Below are 20,020 nucleotides of genomic sequence, written 5' to 3'. Positions count from 1 at the left end.
ATAAAGTGGAGGAGCAGCAAACCGAGGTGATTTTGTAGAACTTCAAACCAGAAAAGTTTGACAATTTCAGGAGAAGTAGGTTTTGGTCTGTCATCTGGAGGGTGGGGTTTGTAGACACACCCTTAGAGGAAAGAACCAAAGGAAGGTGCTTTTTAAGTGCCTAAGGAACATTCTAAGGTACCTGTTCCAATTGGTTAAGAGTTTAAGAATTTGTATCTAGTTTCTTTTGAGAAATTTAAAAAATACGGAAAAGTACAGAAAATAATACCCCTATTCCCGCCACTCAGAACTGACCATTATTAAATATTGGCACAATAAAAAAATCCCGGTAGAAGAAAACATGGCAGCTAAAGCCCCATTTGACTTTCAACCCCAGCACCATTACTCTCTTCTCCTCCCCAAAGGCCAGCATCCTCATGAATTTTGTGTGTTTGCATCCAAGTCCATCTTCTATAGTTATATAGAAATTATATACATGGGTACATATTCTTGGGAATGATACAGTTCTGCTTTTAAAAATGATTTAAATGACCATAAGAGGCAACTGAGAATTTGTTTGAGGGTAAGACAGGATTCTAGGAAGTTCATCCTCTGTAATTCATATCACCATCATCATTACCTTTGTTTAGCATTTATTGACAGTCTGTTATGTGGCAGGCACTGCCAGGGAATATAACAGTGAGAAGCAGTGATAGTTTCTCCCCTACTCAGGAAGTTTACATTCTCGCTAAGAAGGCAGTCACAAAAATGAGCAGATAGGTGGAGGTAGGCTGCCTTCAAGATGATTTGCAAGGATCCTCACCTCTTAGTATTCACGTCCGTGTGTAGTTTTGCCCACGTTTAGAAGCGATGCTATGTCACATCCAAGGTTAGATTATAAAAAAGACTTCAGCTTCTGTCTTAGGTGCTCGCACGTTCTCTTTGGTCTCTCCCTCTGTGGACAGCTGCTGCCATGTGTGAACGCTCAGGCAGCCTGTGGGGAGGCCTGCTTGAAAAGGAACAAACTGAGGCCGACCAACAACCACATGAGTGAGTTTGGAAATAAAGCCTTCAATCCACTTGAACCTTGAGCTGACTGTTGCCCCTGCCAACAGGTTGACTGCACCCTCATGAAAGATTTGTCCAGACCATCCAGCTAGGCCACTCCTGTATTCTTAAGCCACAGAAACTTCCAGATAATAAATATTTATTTTAAGCTGCTAGGAGTAGGGGTACCTTGTTATGTGGCAATAGATAACTAATACACAGACAGATGAAATCATTGCAAGCTGAAATAAGTACGTACAGCAATCTTATGGTAGAGCACACGCCCATTGTAAGAAGTGCTATGGTCAAGTGGTTAATGAAGTGGTTAGTGGAGCCTGAATGCTGGAGCCTGGCTCGGCCATACTAGCTGTGTGACCTTAGCAAGTCATTTTTAAAATTTCTGTTTTCTAATTGGATCATTTGTAAAGTAAAGTTAATAACAGTATTTACATTAAAGTTGTGAAGAGTCAACAGGTTAGAACGTGAAAGTGCTTAGCCCAGAGCCTGACACATTTTAAGGGTCAATTAATATAACTATTATTATTCTGTATGGGTTCTTTAAGCATTTGTTATTAATATATTTGCCTGAGTTATTTGCTTCTTGTCTTTCATATTGGAAAATGGCTACTGAGGGTGCGTGCCCCTGTATAAATCTGACTCAAATTTAACAATGCGATTCAACTCTGTATTGAGCACCTACTGTGTACCAGGGACTAAGCCAGGTGCTGGAAGAAGTTTAGTGAGGTATGACCCATGTTCCCAGAAGTTCAGGTTCTCATGGGGGAGGCAGAGCAAATGTATTACTGTAATAAAGAATTCTTAGTCTAAAAGACTTGTGAGTTGAAGAATCTTCAAGAATTCATCACCAAATGCCATTTATATTCGGTATACTCCTTGTTGGGAGAAATCTGGTAGTTCTATACCCAGAAGGAATTTTGAGAATCAGTTTAAAAGTTTAGAAATGAAGAGATCTGTTTTAATTTGCTGATGTCGGATGTAATTTATACTGGGAAGTCATAGCACAGAGGAAAGCAGTAAGCTGAATGAAGACAGGCTTTGGATGTCTGCTTAAATGTCACTTCCTCAGAGAGGCCTCCTCCACATACCCTATTCTATTCCTTCATAGCACTTATAATTATGTGCTTATTTGTATTTGTTTTGTATTTCTCTTCCCAAGTATACTATAAGCTTCATGAGGGCAGGAACTACACCCGGTTTACCCACCACTGTGAACTCAGCATCTAGTTCAACCCCTGGTACGTAACAGATGCTTAATAAACTTTTGTAAATGAACGAATGTTAAATGAGTGTTCGGAACCATTAGAATCCTGGTAGGTGAGGCCCATAGAAAACTCTTGAGACCAGTGCAGCAGGATGCTGCGCTAAAGACTGAACTTGTGTGCAGAGTCCTTTCCTGTTCTAGTAAAGAGAGGTACTGGAAAGTCCTTAGGGGTTCATAAGAAGGGATTCCTTTGGAGGACAGTACTATAGAGTTCCTCCCCTTCACTTGCTACATGCAAAATCCAGGAGTGATGAGGGGGAGGCTCTGTTGTTAGGAATTAGAGAATAATCAGCCTCTTTTGTGCTTTGAAGATTGGGAGGGATACTGGTGATCATCCATCTAGCACCCGTTGTCCTCTTGCCCCTTCAAGGGCTCCAATTTTACTCAAGTAGCCATGCTTCCATCTTGCAATCCACGTGACTCAAGGAGGCCCCAACCCCTGCTGATTCCAATTATGGTCACCCTTTTCCCTTCTGGGACCCATACTTAAATCATCTGCACGTTTGCCGGCCAGTTACTGAGTAGAGGCAGAGGACCTGCCTGTGTGACCTAATTGGCTCAAAAACCCAGAAGGAAGGATTTCAGATGGAAAAGAAAGCATGTGATCCTGATTGCTCCTGGTCAGACATCTAGAACATCACTTTCATATGAATTTGAAACCTACAATGCTTACAGCAGAGAAAAACTGGGCCCTTAATCACTTGTTGAACCACTGCATTAACCGACCCCAAAGTCTGTATGTCTCTCGATTTCCTGTTATGTGAGATAATTTCCTTATTGCTTAAGAAGACAATTCAAATCAGGTTTTCTGTCATTTGCAGCCAAAATAATCCTAACTGACCAATGATGTTTGGCTTCCTGGCCATAATTAGGGCAGCTACCTTTAGAAGAGTGGGTAAGTCACCTTATTATCTTGGAAAAGGCAAGCAGTGAGACTCTTTAAGTTTCAAGGGTTGAAAGTGAAAATCCACTGCTAGTGTGAATAGCTAAGTATGGAGAGGGCAGGGGGTAGGGGTGGGGTGAGGACATACTTGCATGGGGCAGACAAAGAGATCAAAATTCAAAGTGGCTCTAGCTGCCTGGAAGAAGGCTGAGTGTGGGCCTAAAAGTTGAACCCTAAAAGCTGTGACCCTGAGACCACTTTGTGAGACACACCATGGCTAAACCCCTCAGTAGAAGATCCCTGTTGGCCCTTGTGGAACCTGCTATCCTCAGCCTGCGTCCTTTGACCAATTGGAAAGTACAGGTTGTAAACAGCGACATCGTGTGGCTATAAGATGCAATGACAATGGCCGACGGCCTTCCCTTCAAGTATATGGCAGCTGGATTTTCCGTTCGGAATTTTTGGATCACTTAACCCGCTATGAGGTTTTGAAAATGGTGGACAGGAGACCTGTTTTTAGATTTTGAATTTATTAAAGTGAGAAACAGAGGATTGAGTTGACTTCCTTTTGTGGGAAAAAAAAGAGCAGTCATCATATTTGTACACCATGGAGCTTTTTTTTTTTTTTTTTTTTTTTTTTTTTTTTTTTAGTTTTTACTTATATGTGAGGATGCAAGAAAGTTAGGATTAAAGCTACCCAAACAAAAACCTTTCCATTTTATACTTCTTTTGGAAACTGATCTATAGTTCCCCATCACCTCCAGGACAAAGTCCCAGCTCCTTAGCACACCTGCTAAGGCCTTCCTCTGATTCTCCAACGATGCAACACACTCCTCAGTTCCTCAGGAAGCCCATTATATTTGCCAGTGCACTGGGGGTTAGGTTTTTTTGGGGAGGGCAGATATAAGCTGTACCAATGGGGCCCAGGTTTAATTAAAGGGAAAAAAAAAAAGAGCAAGATTTACTGAGCACTTGTGAACTACTCATTTTAATAATGTGTTTTGGAGTTATTGTCTTAATTTGCACATAAAGTTTTCTCTGAATACCTTTCCTCTATGTATTTCTGGGGAACTCTTGTTCACCATTCAGAATCCTTCTTATGCATCTCTCTAGGTTTGCAGTTTTGTGGCTTGGCTGCACATTGGAATCACCTGGGGGAGATTTACAAACCATTGACACCTGGGTGCCACCTGGCAGATTCTGATTTAATTGGTTTGGGGCCTGAGATTCATTTTCAAAACTCCGTAGGCGATTCTGGTGTGCAGCCAGGGTTGAGACCTACTGGTTGAGGAAGACTCCAGTGACCCACTGAGGTAAATCTTCCGCTTTCTCTTGTGTGCCCTGCACACTGTGGACAAAGAATGTCGCCTGCCAGATTAGTAAACAAAGGATGTCGTGTCTTTCAAGCCATCAGCCATTGCAGCTCCCCCTTACCCACATGTGCATCCTGAAGAGATTCAGGATGGAGAAGATAAGATACTGGCCCTAGACAGTTAAGGTGCATATCAAAGGAATAACTTCAATGAGCCCAAACTCTTGCATCTTCCCATACTTAGAAGAGTGCTAAATTCATTGACTTGAGATGTCTGGCTTTTCTTTAACAGTAATCTTTTATGTTCCAACACCTGTTTTATTTTTGTCAAAATTCCTATATATCCTGGCCCCTCCCTTACCTTTTGGGAACAGTCCCTCAGAACTATCTGAGAGACGCTCTCCTGGGCATAAATCTTCAGTATGTCCGCTGAATAAAGCATAATTCTCAACTTTTAGGTTGTGTGTGTGTTTTTTTGTTGTTTTTTGTTTTAGTCAGCACCTTTCTCTGATTATGCCTATCACACTGTACCTTACTTTCAGAGTATATATCCATCTCCCTAACTAGACTTTGAATGTCTCCAGTCAGACGCTTTTGCATTTCTGGAGCTTGATGTATTGCCTGACACTTTGTGGAGATCTGGAAAATGCTGAATGGGAGGGTAAAAACGTCAACAAACACTTATTTGCATCCTCCAAATGCCAGGCGATGCAGTACTTAGCCAGGTCTGGAACACAAAGATCAGGCTGACCAGACCCCGCAGCAAGAGTTCACAGACACCGCATGTGTATGTGTGTGGAGGACTGCCACGTGGTCCGGACCTGTCTTTCACCGATCGCCTCAAACGTGGATTTCTGGTTTCCCTTGCAAAAGAGGATCCGGGTAAATGATAAAGTGCTTGCGCGGCCAGAGCGTTCGTTGCAATGGAAGTGCGCACGCGCAGACGACAAAGCACGCGCAGCACGCTCCCGCCTACGTTCTGGTAAGCCCCGCCCCCAACAGCGGAGCCAACCAGAGGACTCGGGGCAGTCCCAGCCTCCGACGGCAGCCCGAGACAGTCGCCCGGGCGTTCAGAGGCTGAGCGAGGCAGGTCCCTCGACGCTCTCGGGCTCGATTGGCCAGCCTCCCACGGCGGTAACGGTCGCAGACGCGGGGCCGGAGGCGGCTGAGCCGGACAAGCTGGGCTCGCTGCTGGAGGGAGGCGGCGGCTGAGGAAGGTGAGCGGCCCTCAGGGTTTACCGAGGCGTTGGGTAGAGCCCCTCCCTGAGGAGCCCCGGGAACTGGCCCCACCTGTACCTTGCGAGCGGTTAAACTGACCTTTGCTGGGGTCCCCGGAGAGGAGCCGCCTGGGACGGGTTTGCGCCAATTAAAAATCCCAGGATAAGGAGGGGAACTGGCAATCGAGTTCTGGCAGTCCGCCGTTTGTTATCTTAGGCTTCTCATTTAATGTCTCAGCGCCTCAGTTTCTTCATTTGTAGAATACAGCTGGTTATTCTTGCCTGTCATGGTGGCTGAGAAGGTTAAACGAGGCAGTAAGTATGAAGCTTGGAGTGATTCCCGGCGTAGACTGGATTTTGGATAAGTTGTAGTTGGTTTATCCATCCCCGATAGTCGACTAGGGCCAGCCTGCTCAAATTTTCAGTGCCAGGGTGTCTGAGAAGGTTGCGTGGCTAGTGAAAGCTCGGAGCAGAAGGTGGGGGATACGCGACGGGTTAGGTGAGTATCCCTTTCTTTGGTTTGTTAGTCTCATTCCACGGTCGGGAGGCCTCTTACTTTGTGCGGAGTTTAATTTGATTTTATTAAGGAAATCAACGAGGTGGAGTTGTTGCAAGGCTCGGAGACCCGTAACACCGACCAAACAGAAGAGTTTCTATATTACTTTATTTTCTAACCATGGTAATGTTAAGCTCTGTGTAGGCATTACCCACATTGGTTTCAATCCTCTGCATGGGGTTTAATTCTTACTTTTGGTATTGCCAGGTAGACTTGGGCCTTCTCTATCCCACCTTGGGGAAGAGGTGGCCGACTAGGGTTTTGTCCGCAGCTTCTGCTTCAAAGGGGAAGAGTCATGTTTGACCCTTTATATAACCTCTCCTGAGACATATTTGGTCGAGACGAGATCCAATCCCAATTCTGTTTCCTTATTTGTGGTAGATTCAGTTCTTCTTAGGAACGTTAAACAGCATGTTGGCATATTTTTGGAAAAGAGCTTTTGCATTTAATAGACAATAGAGACTTTGAAAGCATTGTGTGTTCCATTTATTGCAGTAAAGTGAGATACTTTTGAGAAAGCTAATTAGAGATTTTTATGTGACTCACTTGAGAAAGAACAGCTACTGGCCATGCTTAATTTCTAGCTTGTTCCCAAAAAAGTAGTGAAAAATAATTACATTTTAATGTATGGTGCATGTTGCAGGGGCTTCAGACCTAGAAAGGGCAAGTTACCAAAGGGTTCTTGTGAAACCTGGACAGGGCAAGAAGATAAAACTGTTTTGCGTCTCTTCTCTTGGCTTTCTATGCCTTGTACAAACCGTCTGCTTCTCCCTGCAATTCTTATTCCCACAGTCTTACTTCAGGTGTATTATGAGACTGATTGAAGCTCATTGCAGCTTCTGCTTTGGACTTAGGAAGCATTGGGTCTTTTCTAGTGACTCGGAGTTCCACACCTGTGTCCTGTTACAGCCTGTAAGTGGGGAAAAGGCTGCTGCAGACTATTGGCATATTAATTTCACAGCATGGGCCTCTGAAAAGGAGGGCTTGGTCACAGGTGAAATTGTGACGGTTCTCTCTGCCTTTATCTTCTGTATTTGGTGGTATCTGTCTGAGAGGGCTTCATTTTAGTACCCTTGCCAATTAGAATATTCTACTTTTGAATCCAGAATCAGAATTATTGATAGATAATGAAAGATTTGGACTCCCAGCTAAACATTTCAACAAAAGCAGGAAGAGGAAAGATAAGGGGAAAGAAGACAAGGGCAAAGGCACGTTATAATGAGCATCAATGTCCATTAGCAGCTACTTCAGTTGTTCCAGCTTCAGTTTAGTGGAATAACACAAGACCATTCTTACTAGGAGGTTAAATATTTTAAGATTCAGGTCTGTTTATCTTTTTGAAACCTAGATGAAGATCCAGTTTCAGACGTGAGACTCACTGGGTGATCATTTCGTTGAGATCAACTTGAATGACCAGGTGAAAAGTGCAAGAGGAATGTGCTATGACTGAGGTATGTCTGATGTGACAGGTGACTCTCTGGATGTTGAGAGGCCATGGGAAGGATCTACTATTTATGGAATACTATAATATATTTCTTTTTGACTCCTCATAATCCTATCAGATATTTTAAACTCAGTTAAGGAAACTGAAGCCTAGAGAGGTTAATTAGAGAATTAACACAGCTAGTCGCCAACTCTGATCACCACCTCTGTCCTGCTGTGTTCCAGGCACTGTTCTGTTGATCTTTTCTATATTCACTTTCCTAGCCTTCACAAGAATCTGTGAGTAAAGTACTTTTATTATCCTCATTTTATGATAAGGAAATTGAGGCACAGATCAGTACTTTTTGGTTGTGCGGCAGAATCCATGATTTGAACCCAGGCAATCTGGCTATACCAGCTTTCTTTTGGTTAGTATTTCCTCTACTTTTGCTTTTATTGTTATTTAACAAATTCATTTTATTAAAAAAATGAATTTTTATTAGGAAAGATTATGAAGTCGATACCACCCAGGTCAGGATGGAGAACCATGCTAGCCATGCCAAGACTTTGCTCCATCCCAATCACAACTACTTCTGTACTTGCATTAGTAGCCATTTTTCTGACTTTTATAGTAATTGCTTCCTTGTGTTAAAAGTTTTTTCATAAATCTGTATTCTTTGGCACTATAATGTAGTGTTGCTCATTTAAATTTTTAAAATCTTTTTTAATCTATAGATGCTCACCCTATTTTCTTTTCCTTACGATTTATCTGATGAAGAACTTGGGTCATTTGACCTGTATATCCTACAATCTGGGTTTTGCAGATTGCATACTCATATACAGTTCATTATGTTTCCCTGTCTTAGATACATTTTAAAAATTTTTATTTATTTATTTTTTTGGTTGGGGGGCGGTAATTAGGTTTACTTATTTATTTCTAGAGGAGGCGCTGGGGATTGAACTCAGGACCTTGTGTGTGCTAATCATGAGCTCTACCACTTGAGCTATACCCTCCCCCTGTCTTGGATAATTTTTGCACATTGATAGCTGGATCCAAGACTGGATCAGACTCAGATTCAGTCCCTTTGGTAATTCTCTACATGGTGTTTGGCAAGACCATAGGAGGCGTAGAATACCTTACTGTTTCTCTTTGTTTTCAGCACCTGTTGATATTTGATGCCTTATCTGTTCATTGAAGTTTGCAATTGTATCATGTTTGGTTTTTTTTTAACTTAGTTGGAATATTAGTACCTTATCTATCATTTGAATACACAGCAATATAATTCCTTTAGGAAAGACAACATAAATGTTTCATTCTTTCCATTTACCAATTTTTGAGAAAATTGTCTTCTGAAGACAGTTCTTTTTAAAGAATCTAATGTCAGTATGACATCATGAATGTGAATACTATGGGTTTCAGTTTATTGCAATTATTTTCAAAGCTCATGTGGTCTCATCTTTGGCTGAGGGGAGCCTCTTCAAGCCTATTTTTTTTGATGACTTCACTAGTCTTTAATATCTTCCTCGGTGACTGATAATCTTGAACCATTTCTGTCTCCAAATCTGAAATCAACATTTTTTTCAAGAAACTCTGGTTTCTTTTAGAAGGAAATGGCATTTTAAGATCATTATATACCAGAGATCCTGAGTTAGTCACTGTTTTAGGCTTTTCAGTAGACAGAGCTAGGAAACTTTATCTAACTATCTTTAGACACACACACATTAAAGATAAACTATTTAATGAGTTCATATGAATACTTCCAGGTCAAATTGGGACTGCAGAGCCTTTACTTAATTTTTCTATTATATCTGCAGTACCTTTTTTCTATATGAAGAATACTGGTTCTTGAGAACATAGAAGATGATGGAATTAGAATGTCCCATAATTACTCATTAGTTTTATCTCATATTACACACCTAACAGTATCAGAAATATTTTACTGATACCACCACCAATATGATTACTGAAAACATTAAACTTTTTTTTTGGCTCATGTGCTTCCTATTCTTTCCTCTTTTTTTCCTTTTTTTTTTTTTTTTAAATAGTTTTATTATATCTGCATTGTCAAAGCATATAGTCATTACATGTTCTACTTTTTCTCTCTTAGCCTTCATTTATCCTTAGTTCTACAGGTATATTTAATACATACCACCAGTGTGTATGTTGATGTCCTTCTAACCATTTTGGTTACCTGATGCTTTTTTGTTGTTGTTGTTAAATTGCTCTGGAAGGAATATTCCTGAGTTCTTTCATATTGGTAAAAGTTTGTGCCCTTTATACTTGAAGGTAAGTTTTGCTGCTATAAAATCTTTGCTCACATTTCTTTTCCTTGAGTTTCTTAAATATAGTACTCCTTTTTCTTCTGGTATAAAGCATTGGTATCAAAGTCAGATGATAATCCAGTTTTTCCCCTTATAAGTCATTTGTTCCTTTTTTTCTAGATGACGAAAGAATTTTTTTCTTTTAAAATTCAGTAACTTTATTAAAATGTGTCTTGGTATTGGTTGTTCTGAGGTCAGTACTTGATAGGTTCTTTCCATATGTAGTTTCAGATCTTTTTTTTTAATTTCAGGGAAACATTATTTTTTATTTTTTGGCAGAGGAGGTAATTAGGTTTACTTATTTATTTATTTTTAGAGGAGGTACTGGAGATTGAACCCAGGACCTTGTGTATGCTGAGCATGCACTGTACCATTTGAGCTATACCCTCCCCCAGGGAAACCTTATTTTTAAAACAGCTTTATTGAGTTATTTGTTATACAGTATACTGAACGTATTTAAAATGTACTATTTGATGTGTTTTGACATACATATATACCTGTGAAACCATGACCACAATCAAGATTGTGAATATGTTTATCCAACACTCCCCAGTTTCCTTTGTAATCCGTCTTTCCAGCTTCCTATTCCTCAACCACTGACCTTTCTGTCACTGTAGATTAGTTTTTTGTTTTTTAGAATTTTATGCAAATAGAGTCATAGTATGTACTCTATCTGGCTTCTTTCACTCAGCCTTAAATATTTTGAGGTTTATCCATGTTGTTGCAAGCATCAATAGTTTATTCCTTTTTATTGCTGAGAGGTATTCTATTGTATGAATAGACCACACTTTATGTATCCATTCACTTGTAGATGGACATTTGAGTTGTTTCCAGTTCCTGACTATTACAAACAAAGGTCTTAAGAGCTTTGTAAGCCTTTATGTGGACATTTGCTTTCATTTCTCTTGGGTACATACCTAGGAATGGAATAGTTCTTACGGTAAGTGTATATTTAACCTTATAAAAAACTGCCAAAGTGTTTTCAGATTTGCTGTCCTTTTTACATTCCCATCAGCAGTGTATTAGAGTTCTAGTTCCTCCGCATCTTTAGAAACACGTGGTATAGTTTGTCTTAGACACTTACATAAGTGTGCAGCGGTTTCACAGTGTGGATTTTAACTTGAATTTCCTTCATGACTAACAGCTTTTATAGCATCTTTTCATGTGCTTATTTACCATCTGTGTATCTTGTTTGATGAAATGTCTATTCAAATTTTGTGCCCTTTTTAATATTGGGTTGCTTGCTTTCTTATTGTGTTTTTAGAGTTCTTTATGTATTTTGGGTATGAGTTGTTTATGAATTGCAAGTATTTTCTCCTAGTCTGTGATTTTTCTTTTCCTTCTTATAACAGTATCTTTCAAAGAACAGTTCTTATTTTTATGAAGCCCAACTTAGTATCTTAACCATTTTTAAGTATATAGTTCAAAGGTATTAAATACATTCATAATATGCTACCATCACCATCATCTAGCTGCAGAACTCTTTTCGACTTGTAAGATTGAAACTCTGTATCCATTAAATGATAACTCACCATTCCCTCAAGGCTCTGGCAACCACCATTCTACTTTATGACTGAAATCATACAACATTTGTGTGTGTGTGTGTGTGTGTGTGGGATTGGCTAATGTCCTTAAGGTTCACCCATGTTATAACTTAATGTAAACATTCCCTTCCTTTTTATGGCTGAGTTGTATTCCATTGAATGGATATACCATTTTTGCATATCCATTCATCTGTTGATAGACAGTTGGGTTGCTTCCAAATTTTAGCTATTGTGGATAATGCTGCTGTGAACATGGATGTACAGATATCTCTTCAAGATCCTGCTTTTGACTATACCCAGAGTAGAATGGCTGAATCATATGGCAATTCTATGTTTAATTTTTTGAAGAACCATCCAGCTATTTTTCATAGCAGCTACACCATTTTACATTCCTACCAACAGTATACAAGTGTTCTACTTTCTCTTTGTCCTCACCAACACCTGTTATTTCTATTTTTTTTTTTTTTTTTGATGGTAGCCATCCTAATAGGTAGGAGATGGTATCTCATTGCAGTCTTGATTTACATTTACCTAATGGGTAGTGTGATATTGAATATTTTTTCATGTGTTTTGGGCATTTTTATATTTTCTTTAGAGAAATGTCTGCTCAAGTTCTTTGCCCATTTTTTAATCAGATTTTTTTGTTGTTGAATTTTAGGAATTTTCTATATATTCTGGATATTAGTCCCTTATCACGTATATGATTTGCAAATATTTTCTCCCATTCTGTGGATTGCCTTTTTACTCTGTTGACAATATCTTTGATGGACAAAAGTTTTAAGTTTTCATGAAGTCTAATTTGTCAATTTTTTTCTTTTGTGGCCTGTGCCTTGGTGTTATAGCCAAGAAATCATTGCTAAATTCAGGGTTGTGAAGCTTGTACCCTGTGTTTTCTTCTAAGAGTTTTATAGTTTCAGCTCTTACATTTAGGTCTTTGATCTAATTTGAGTTAATTTTTGTATATGGTGTTAAGTAAGGGTCCAGACTCATTCTTTTTGCACTTTTCCCAGCATCACTTGTTGAAGAGACTGACCATTACCTATTGAATAATTTTTGACCCTCACGTTGAAAATCTTGACAGTATATATGAGAAATTATTTCTGGGCTCTTTAGTGTACTCCATTGGTCTGTATACCAATACCACACTGTTTTGATTTCTGTAGCTTTGCAGTGAGTTTTAAAATTAGGAAATGTGAGTACTTCAGCTTTGTTCTTTTTCAAGATTGTCTTTGCTATTCAGGGTCCCTTGAGATTCCCTATGTATTTTAGGATGGGTTTTCAATTTCTGCAAAAATGTCATTAGAATTTTGATAAGGATTGCATTAAATCTGTAGATTTCTTTGGGTAATATTGACATTTTAATATTAAATCTTATGATCCATGTATATAAGATCTGTTTCCATATATTTATGTCTTTTTAATTTCTCTGAGTAATGTTTTGTGGTTTTCATTGTACAAGATGAACCTCCTTGGTTAAGTTTACTCCTAATTGTTTTCTTTTTTCTTTTTCTTTTTTTTTTTTTTTTGGTGGGGAGAGCATAGCTCAAGTGGTAGATAGAGCATGTGCTTAGTATGCAGGAGGTCTTGGGTTCAATCCCCAGTACCTCCAGTAAAATAAATAACCTAATTGTTTTCCCCCACAAAGAAAAAAAAAAACCCTAAACAAATTCTTTTTTAATGCTATTGTAAATGGAGTTATTTTCTTAATTTCCTTTTAGGATTTTTCATTGTTAGTGTATAGAAATGCAACTAATTTTTATGTGTTGATTTTTGTATCCTGCTACATTGCTGAATTCACTAATTCTAACATTTTGTGTGTGTGGGGGTTTCTTAGGGTTTTCTGCATGAAATCATATCTGTAGTTAGATAGTTGTATTTCTTTTCTAATTTGGATGCCTTTTATTTCTCTTTCTTGCTTAAATTCTTGGTGAGAACTTCCAAGTCCATGTGGAATGGAAGTGGCTAATGTGGACATCCTTGTCTTGTTCCTCATCTTAGAGGGAAAACTTTCAGTCTTTCACCATTGAGTATGATGTTCACTGTAGATTTTTCATATGCGGCTTTTACTTTGTTGAGGTAGTTTCCTTTTATTCCTGGTTTGTTGAGTGTCTTTGATCACAAAAGGGTGTTGGTATATCTAGAAGGAACCTTACTTCAAAAAGACACCTGCACCCCAATGTTCATAGCAGCACTATTTACAATAGCCAAGACATGGAAATAGCCTAAATGTCCATCAGCAGATGACTGGATAAAGAAGTTGTGATATATTTATACAATGAAATACTATTCAGCCATAAAAATGACAAATAATGCCATTTGCAGCAACATGGATGTTCCTGGAGAATGTCATTCTAAGTGAAGTAAGCCAGAAAGAGAAAGAAAAATACCATATGAGATCACTTATATGTGGAATCTAAAAAAAAAAAAAAAAAAAAAAGAACGTAAATACAAAACAGAAACAGACTTACAGACATAGAATACAAACTTGTGGTTGCCAAGGAGGGTGGTGGGAAGGGATAGACTGGGAGTTCAAAATTTGTAGATACTGACAGGCATATGTAGAATAGATGAACAAGATTATACGATATAGCACAGGGAAATATATACAAGATCTTGTGGTAGCTCACAGTGAAAAATGTGACAATGAATATATGTATGTTCATGTATAACTGAAAAATTGTGCTCTACGCTGGAATTTGACACAACATTGTAAAATGACTATAACTCAAAAAAAAAGTAAAGAAAACCAAAAACAAAAGGATGTTGGTTTTTGTCAGATGCTTTTTCTGCATCAATTGAGATGATCATGTGTTTTTTTTTGTCATTCCATTAATATATATTACATTGATTGCTTTTCATATGCTTATTCCTGCGTTCCAGGTATAATTCTCACTTGGACATCATTTTAATATGCTGCTGAGTTTGGTTTGCTAGTATTTTGTTGAGGATTTTTGCATCAATGTTTATAAGGAATATTGGTCTTTAGTTTTCTTGTATTGTCTTTGTGTTGCTTTGATGTTAGGGTGATGCTGGCCTCCAAGAATAAGTTAGGAAGTGTTCCCTCCTCTTTAATTTTTTGTAAATGTTTGAGAAGGATTGTTAGTAGTTCTTTAAATGTTTGGTGGAATTCCTCAATGAAGCCACCAGGTCCAAGGCTTTTTTATAATTGGGAGTTTTTTGATTACTGATTCAGTCTTATTACTAGTGACAGGTGTATTAAGTTTTTCTGTGGTTTTTTTTTTGTCATTTAGTGCTAGTAGGTTTTGCATTTCTAGGAATTTGTCCATTTAATTTCATTTTGGTTATCTAATTTGTTGGCAAACAGTTGTTCATAGTACTCTCTTATACTTTTTTATAATGTCCCCACTTTCATTTCCGATTTTAATAATTTGAGTGTTGCCTTTTTTCCTCTCCATTACCTAAGTACTTGTCAGTTTTGTTGATCTTTTCAGATATCTTTATTTCATTGACTTTCTCTGTTGCTTTCCTATCATCTATTTCCTTTATTTCTGCTCTAATTAATCTTCATTATTTTCTTCCTTTTGCTAGCTTTGGGTTTAGTTTGTTCTTTTTCTAGTTCCTGAGTAGTAAAATTAGGTTGCTAATTTGAGATCTTTCATGTTTTTTAATGTAAACTGATAACTAAATTTCACCCTTAGCACTGCTTTCACTGTGTCCCATAAGTTTTGGTATGTTGTGTTGTCATTTTCATTCATCTCTAAGTATTTTCTAATTTCTTTTGTGATTTCTTCTTTCATCTGTTGATTATTTTAGAAGTGTGTTGTTTAATTTCCATAAATTTATGAATTTTTGTTTAACTTATGTTCCTGATTTCTAACTTCATCCCTTTGTGGTCAGAGAATGTACTTTGTATGAAATCTATCTTTTAAAATCTATTATGACTTAATTTGTGGCTTAACACATGGTCTGTCCTGGAAAATGTCCCCTGCACCCTTGGAAGACTGTATTCTGTTGTTGGGTAGACTGTTCTTTATAAATCTGTTAGATCTGGTTGGTTTAATTGTGTCAAATACTCTGTTTCATTACTTCTGTCTGATTGTTCTATTATTGAGAATGGAGTGTTAAAGTCTCCAACTATTATTGTAGAACTGTTTCTTCCTTCAGTTCTTTCAGTTTTTGCTTCATATGTTTTGGTTGTTAAGTGCGTAAGTATTATAATTGTTACATATTCTTGCTGTATTAATCTTTTATTAATATGTAATGTCCTTGTTGTCTCTAGTAAACTTTTTAAAACTCATACTAATATAGCCACCCTTGCTTTCTTTTGGTTATTATTTTCATGTAATATTTTTTACCATCCTTTCACTTTCAACCTCTTTGTGTCTTTGGACCCAAAGGGGGTCTGTGTTAAACACACATAATTGCCTCATATTTTAAAAAAATTCATTCTGACAATCTGTCAAGAGTTTAATCCATGTACATTTGAAGTGATTACTGATAGGTAGGGACTGACTTCTGTCATTTTGTTGTTTTTCATAAAATCTTATGGCATTTTTGTTTATTTCCTGTATTCTTTTGTGTTTAGTTGATTTTTTTTATGTGGTGAAATATTTCTCTTTACTTTTTTTTGTGTGTGTATATTTCTATCACTATTTTCTCTGTGGTTACCATGGGGATTACATTTAACATTGTAAAATTATAACACTCAAGTTTGAATTTATAACAGCTTAACTTAAATAACAAAAACTCTGCTCCTTTACAGCTCCACCCTCACCTCTTTCAGTTGTCACTGTTGTACAATTATGTCTTTATACATGTGTTCCCAAAACCATAAATTAATAATTCTTTTAAATGAATTTAGTCTCTTAAATTAGGTAGAGAATGAGATGTAATGTTATAAACCAAAGTTAAAAAAATGTTAGCTTTTAGACTAATGATTGCTTTTTAAACAATTATCTGTTTATTAAATCATGTAGAAAACAAAAAGTGGGACTTACAGATCTTTGTTGTAATGTTAGTAGCTACCTTTGATAATTGCCCATTTATTTGCCATGACATTTACTTGTATTGGTATCTTAAGCTTATTTTCATATGGCTTTGATTTACTGTCTAGTGTCCTTTCATTTCAACCTGCAGGACTCCTTTAGTATTTCTTGTACGGCAGGTCTAATGGTAACAAACTCCTTCAGCTTTTGTTTATCTGGGAATGTCTTAATTTTTTCCTCACTTTTGAAGAATAGTTTTGCCAGATGTAGGATTCTTGATTGACAGTTTCTTTCTTTTAGCACTTTGAATATTTCATCTCACTACCTTCTGGTCTCCAAAATTTCTGTTGAGAAATCTGCTGGTAATCTTATTGGTGATTCCTTATATGTGTTGGGTCACTTTTCACTTGCTGCTTTCAAGATTCTCTCTTTGTGTGTGTCTTTCAAAGGTTTACTTATAATAGTTCTTGGTGTAGGTCTCTTTGAGTTTATCAAGCTTCTTGAATGTATATATTCATATCTTTCAACAAATTTGGGAAATTTTCAGCCATCATTTCTTGAAATAGCCTCTCTGCCACTCTTTCTTCCTTTTCTCCTTCTTGGACTCCCACAAGTCATATATTGGCCCACTTGATGATGTCTCATAGGTCCTTTAGGCACTGTTCACTCTTCAATTTTTTTCTTTCTGTTCCATTAATTTTTTTTTCTGTTTCTTAGACTTGATAATTTCCATTGTCCTGTCTTCAGATTTACTGATTCTTTCTTTTGTATGCTCAAATCTGCCTTTGAATGCCTTTAGTGAGATGTTCATTTCAGTTGTTGTACTTTTCAACTCCAGAATTTTTCATTTCTTTTTAGGTTTTCTGTCTTTCTTTATTGATATTCCCATTTTGTTCATGTATTGTTCTCTTGATTTTTCTCCACACCTTCCTTCAGTCTTTTGAATATCTTTAAGATGGCTGTTTTACAATCTTTGTCTAGTAAATCTGCTGTCAATTCTTTTTTTTTAGGAACAGTTTGTTGATTTGTTTTTTTCCTTTGAATGGGTCATACTTTCCTGATTCTTTCTATGCCTTGTTACTTTTTGTTGAAAACTGGACATTTGAATCTAATAATATGGTATCTCTAGAAATCAGATTCTCCTCCTTTGCCAAGGTTTGCTGGGTTTTGTTTCTGTTTGTTTGTTTTAAACTGTTGTGGTTGTCTCTGTGCTGAGGATCAGTGTGAGGTATAAACTGAAGGTCTTTTTTAGCTTGTACCTTTCTGTGGGCATATGCAGTTACTTTCTAATTCCCCACAAATGCATTTGCTTTTATTTTTTATTTTTTGCATTTACTTTTGAATGTCCTAGTTTTTAATATTTGTCTCCCAAAAGAGGAAAAAGAGAAAAGCAAAGAGGGGAAGAAAAGGACAATGGCCATTTAAATTCCCTGGAAATCAGTTTAGCCAGAATTGGAAGGGGCTTATAACAATGGGAGGAAGTACAAGACCCCTGCCTCTTTGCTCCTCTGATATCAGAAGCAGCAATCAGTGATCAGATCACAGAATCGTGATATTTGGGTAAGAGTCCTTTTTGCCCACCCTGACTCACACAGACTGGGTGCAAGCTGCTCCTGGTACACTGTGCATAGCTGCCTGCCTTAAGACTGAGGATGGGGAACGGGTAAATGCTGAGTGCTGAATTGACTGAAATTAACCACAAATTATCATCTAAGCCTTCCCTGGAATTTGCAAGCCTTAATAGACTTAGAGTTCTAAAATAGTTAACATGAGACAGATTCTGCCAGTGCAATTGTTTTCTAGGCAGGGAGACGCATTCCTGGTGCTTCCTACTCTGCCATCTTCCCAGAATCCTCTCCTCCTGAATGTGAAGAAATGGATGATTTCAGATTTGGGACAGAGCTGTTTCAAGATATCAGACAACAAGGAAGCTATTAAAGACTAGTAGGATCGTATCAAAAGGATAGATTTGAATAGGTTCCCACCAGTCAAAGATAACCACATGAGCTTCAATAATATTATATAATAATTGCAATGAACTGACACTCATAAAATACATTTAAATTCATGGCCTCATACTGGTACTAGATTTTTTAAAAAGAATTGTCTTCAGAAGATAAGGAACCAACTCATTTTCTTGAAAATTGGTAAATAAATGGAAGCACTATTAATTTTGGACCTTCTTGAGATACTGAAATGACTCAGAGGAGAGGAAGCCAGGTTTCAGTTTGTGGGAGAGGTTTACTTCTGGTTCACCCAGTCCTGAGAATTATAGCCTTTCAAGGTAACAACTTCAAATGGGAGTAGAGAGGTGGCTTTGATTTGTAGCATTTATTTTCATTGCTCTTCCTTTGAATTTGGCAGATGCCTTCAGGGAAAAAAGTGAGTTTTCATCTTGATTTTTTTTTCCCCTTGGTAATGTCATTATCTTGTTATTTCTTTAATGCTTATAAGAAGAAAACATTTTTAAACATTTTTATTCAGCTTTCTTCATTGTCCTTTAGAGGCAGAGTTACCTACCCTAGTATTACCAAAAAGTGATCATGGAACTTAGTCTACTGATCTCATGGAATTTAGTCTTATCTAGATGAATTCATGTAAAAAACTTGTATCAGATAATTAGCTGAGTAATTTGTAGATAAAGTCCAAGATAGTGTACAATGGTATGATTGATTAGGTAAGATCTATTTTGTTTAGCATACTTACATATATAGCAATGACTACCAATCATCTATAAGTTTCTATGTGCCAGTTACTTGTTCCAAATACTTTTTGTGTGTTGTCTGACTTAATTCAGCCTATGAGATATAGGTATTAGTATGTTTTCTGTTTTGCAAATGAAGAAACCAAGGATCAAAGATGTTAATGAGTTTTTCCATATCACAGAGTTTAATAAATAGTTAAGCTGATAGTCACTCAGGTCACCTGACTCTGAGCTCTAAACCTTCATACTTTACTCTTTATAGTGCTATAAGATCATATAACAAGAGGACCTCATCTAGTCATGGGACCAGGGGAGATTTCCCTGAAGAAGGAAATTTGAGTCAAGATCTGAAAATCAGGTAGGAGTTAACTAAGTGAAGAGGATAAGAGTGCTTAGGCCTAGAACCTAGAGGAAGATGACACTTTGAAGATTTGAAAGAGGCCTCGTGTGGCTGTTAGGGAGATTGTCAGAATACAAGAAGAGTCTATTACATTGATATATGCCTACCTTATGTCTGGTCTACAGGCATTTTCTTCCCAACTCTGACTGACTCCTGATGGTAGTAGTAGTAGGAAGAACACAGCATCACCTCTGAAGTATTCTTGGCAAATAATACTGAACCTGAATTTAATAAAACCTCTGAATGTAATCAGTTTACAAGAAGTAGGGGATGGAGAAATATGTTAAATGGTAAGAATACAATAAGCCCAACTGAAATGTCAGTTATTCTGTAAGACAAATGGCCTTCAACACATAAATGGCAGGTTTGAAAAAAAGAAGTGTGGAGATAAGCAAGTGAGACTTTC

At 37.5% G+C, this 20,020-nt stretch overlaps 1 protein-coding gene across 9 annotated transcripts in view; it reads left to right on the top strand.

Moving 5' to 3' along the window:
• The window catches only part of CEP70 (centrosomal protein 70), a 70,060-nt gene that overhangs the window by 2,067 nt on the left and 47,973 nt on the right, over nt 1–20,020 (top strand). For 2 of the 9 annotated variants that reach the window (XR_010383121.1, XM_031442422.2), the window contains exons 1-2: nt 5,361–5,720; nt 7,625–7,727. Coding sequence is in view for 2 of the 9 variants with exons in the window: in XM_031442422.2 (XP_031298282.2) it covers nt 7,719–7,727 (9 nt within the window). In the remaining 7 variants the exon portion in view is untranslated. Of the gene's footprint in view, nt 1–5,359; nt 5,721–6,006; nt 6,220–7,624; nt 7,728–19,476; nt 19,573–20,020 lie in introns of those variants that run through there. The other 7 variants (XR_010383125.1, XR_010383127.1, XR_010383128.1 and 4 more) reach the window with 7 other exon arrangements.

This window comes from Camelus dromedarius, chromosome 2 (genome assembly GCF_036321535.1).
Source record: "Camelus dromedarius isolate mCamDro1 chromosome 2, mCamDro1.pat, whole genome shotgun sequence".
In the NCBI taxonomy this organism is placed as follows: Eukaryota; Metazoa; Chordata; class Mammalia; order Artiodactyla; family Camelidae; genus Camelus; species Camelus dromedarius.
Note: the sequence above shows the minus strand (reverse complement) of the source record. Positions and strands in the feature narration are given on the sequence as shown.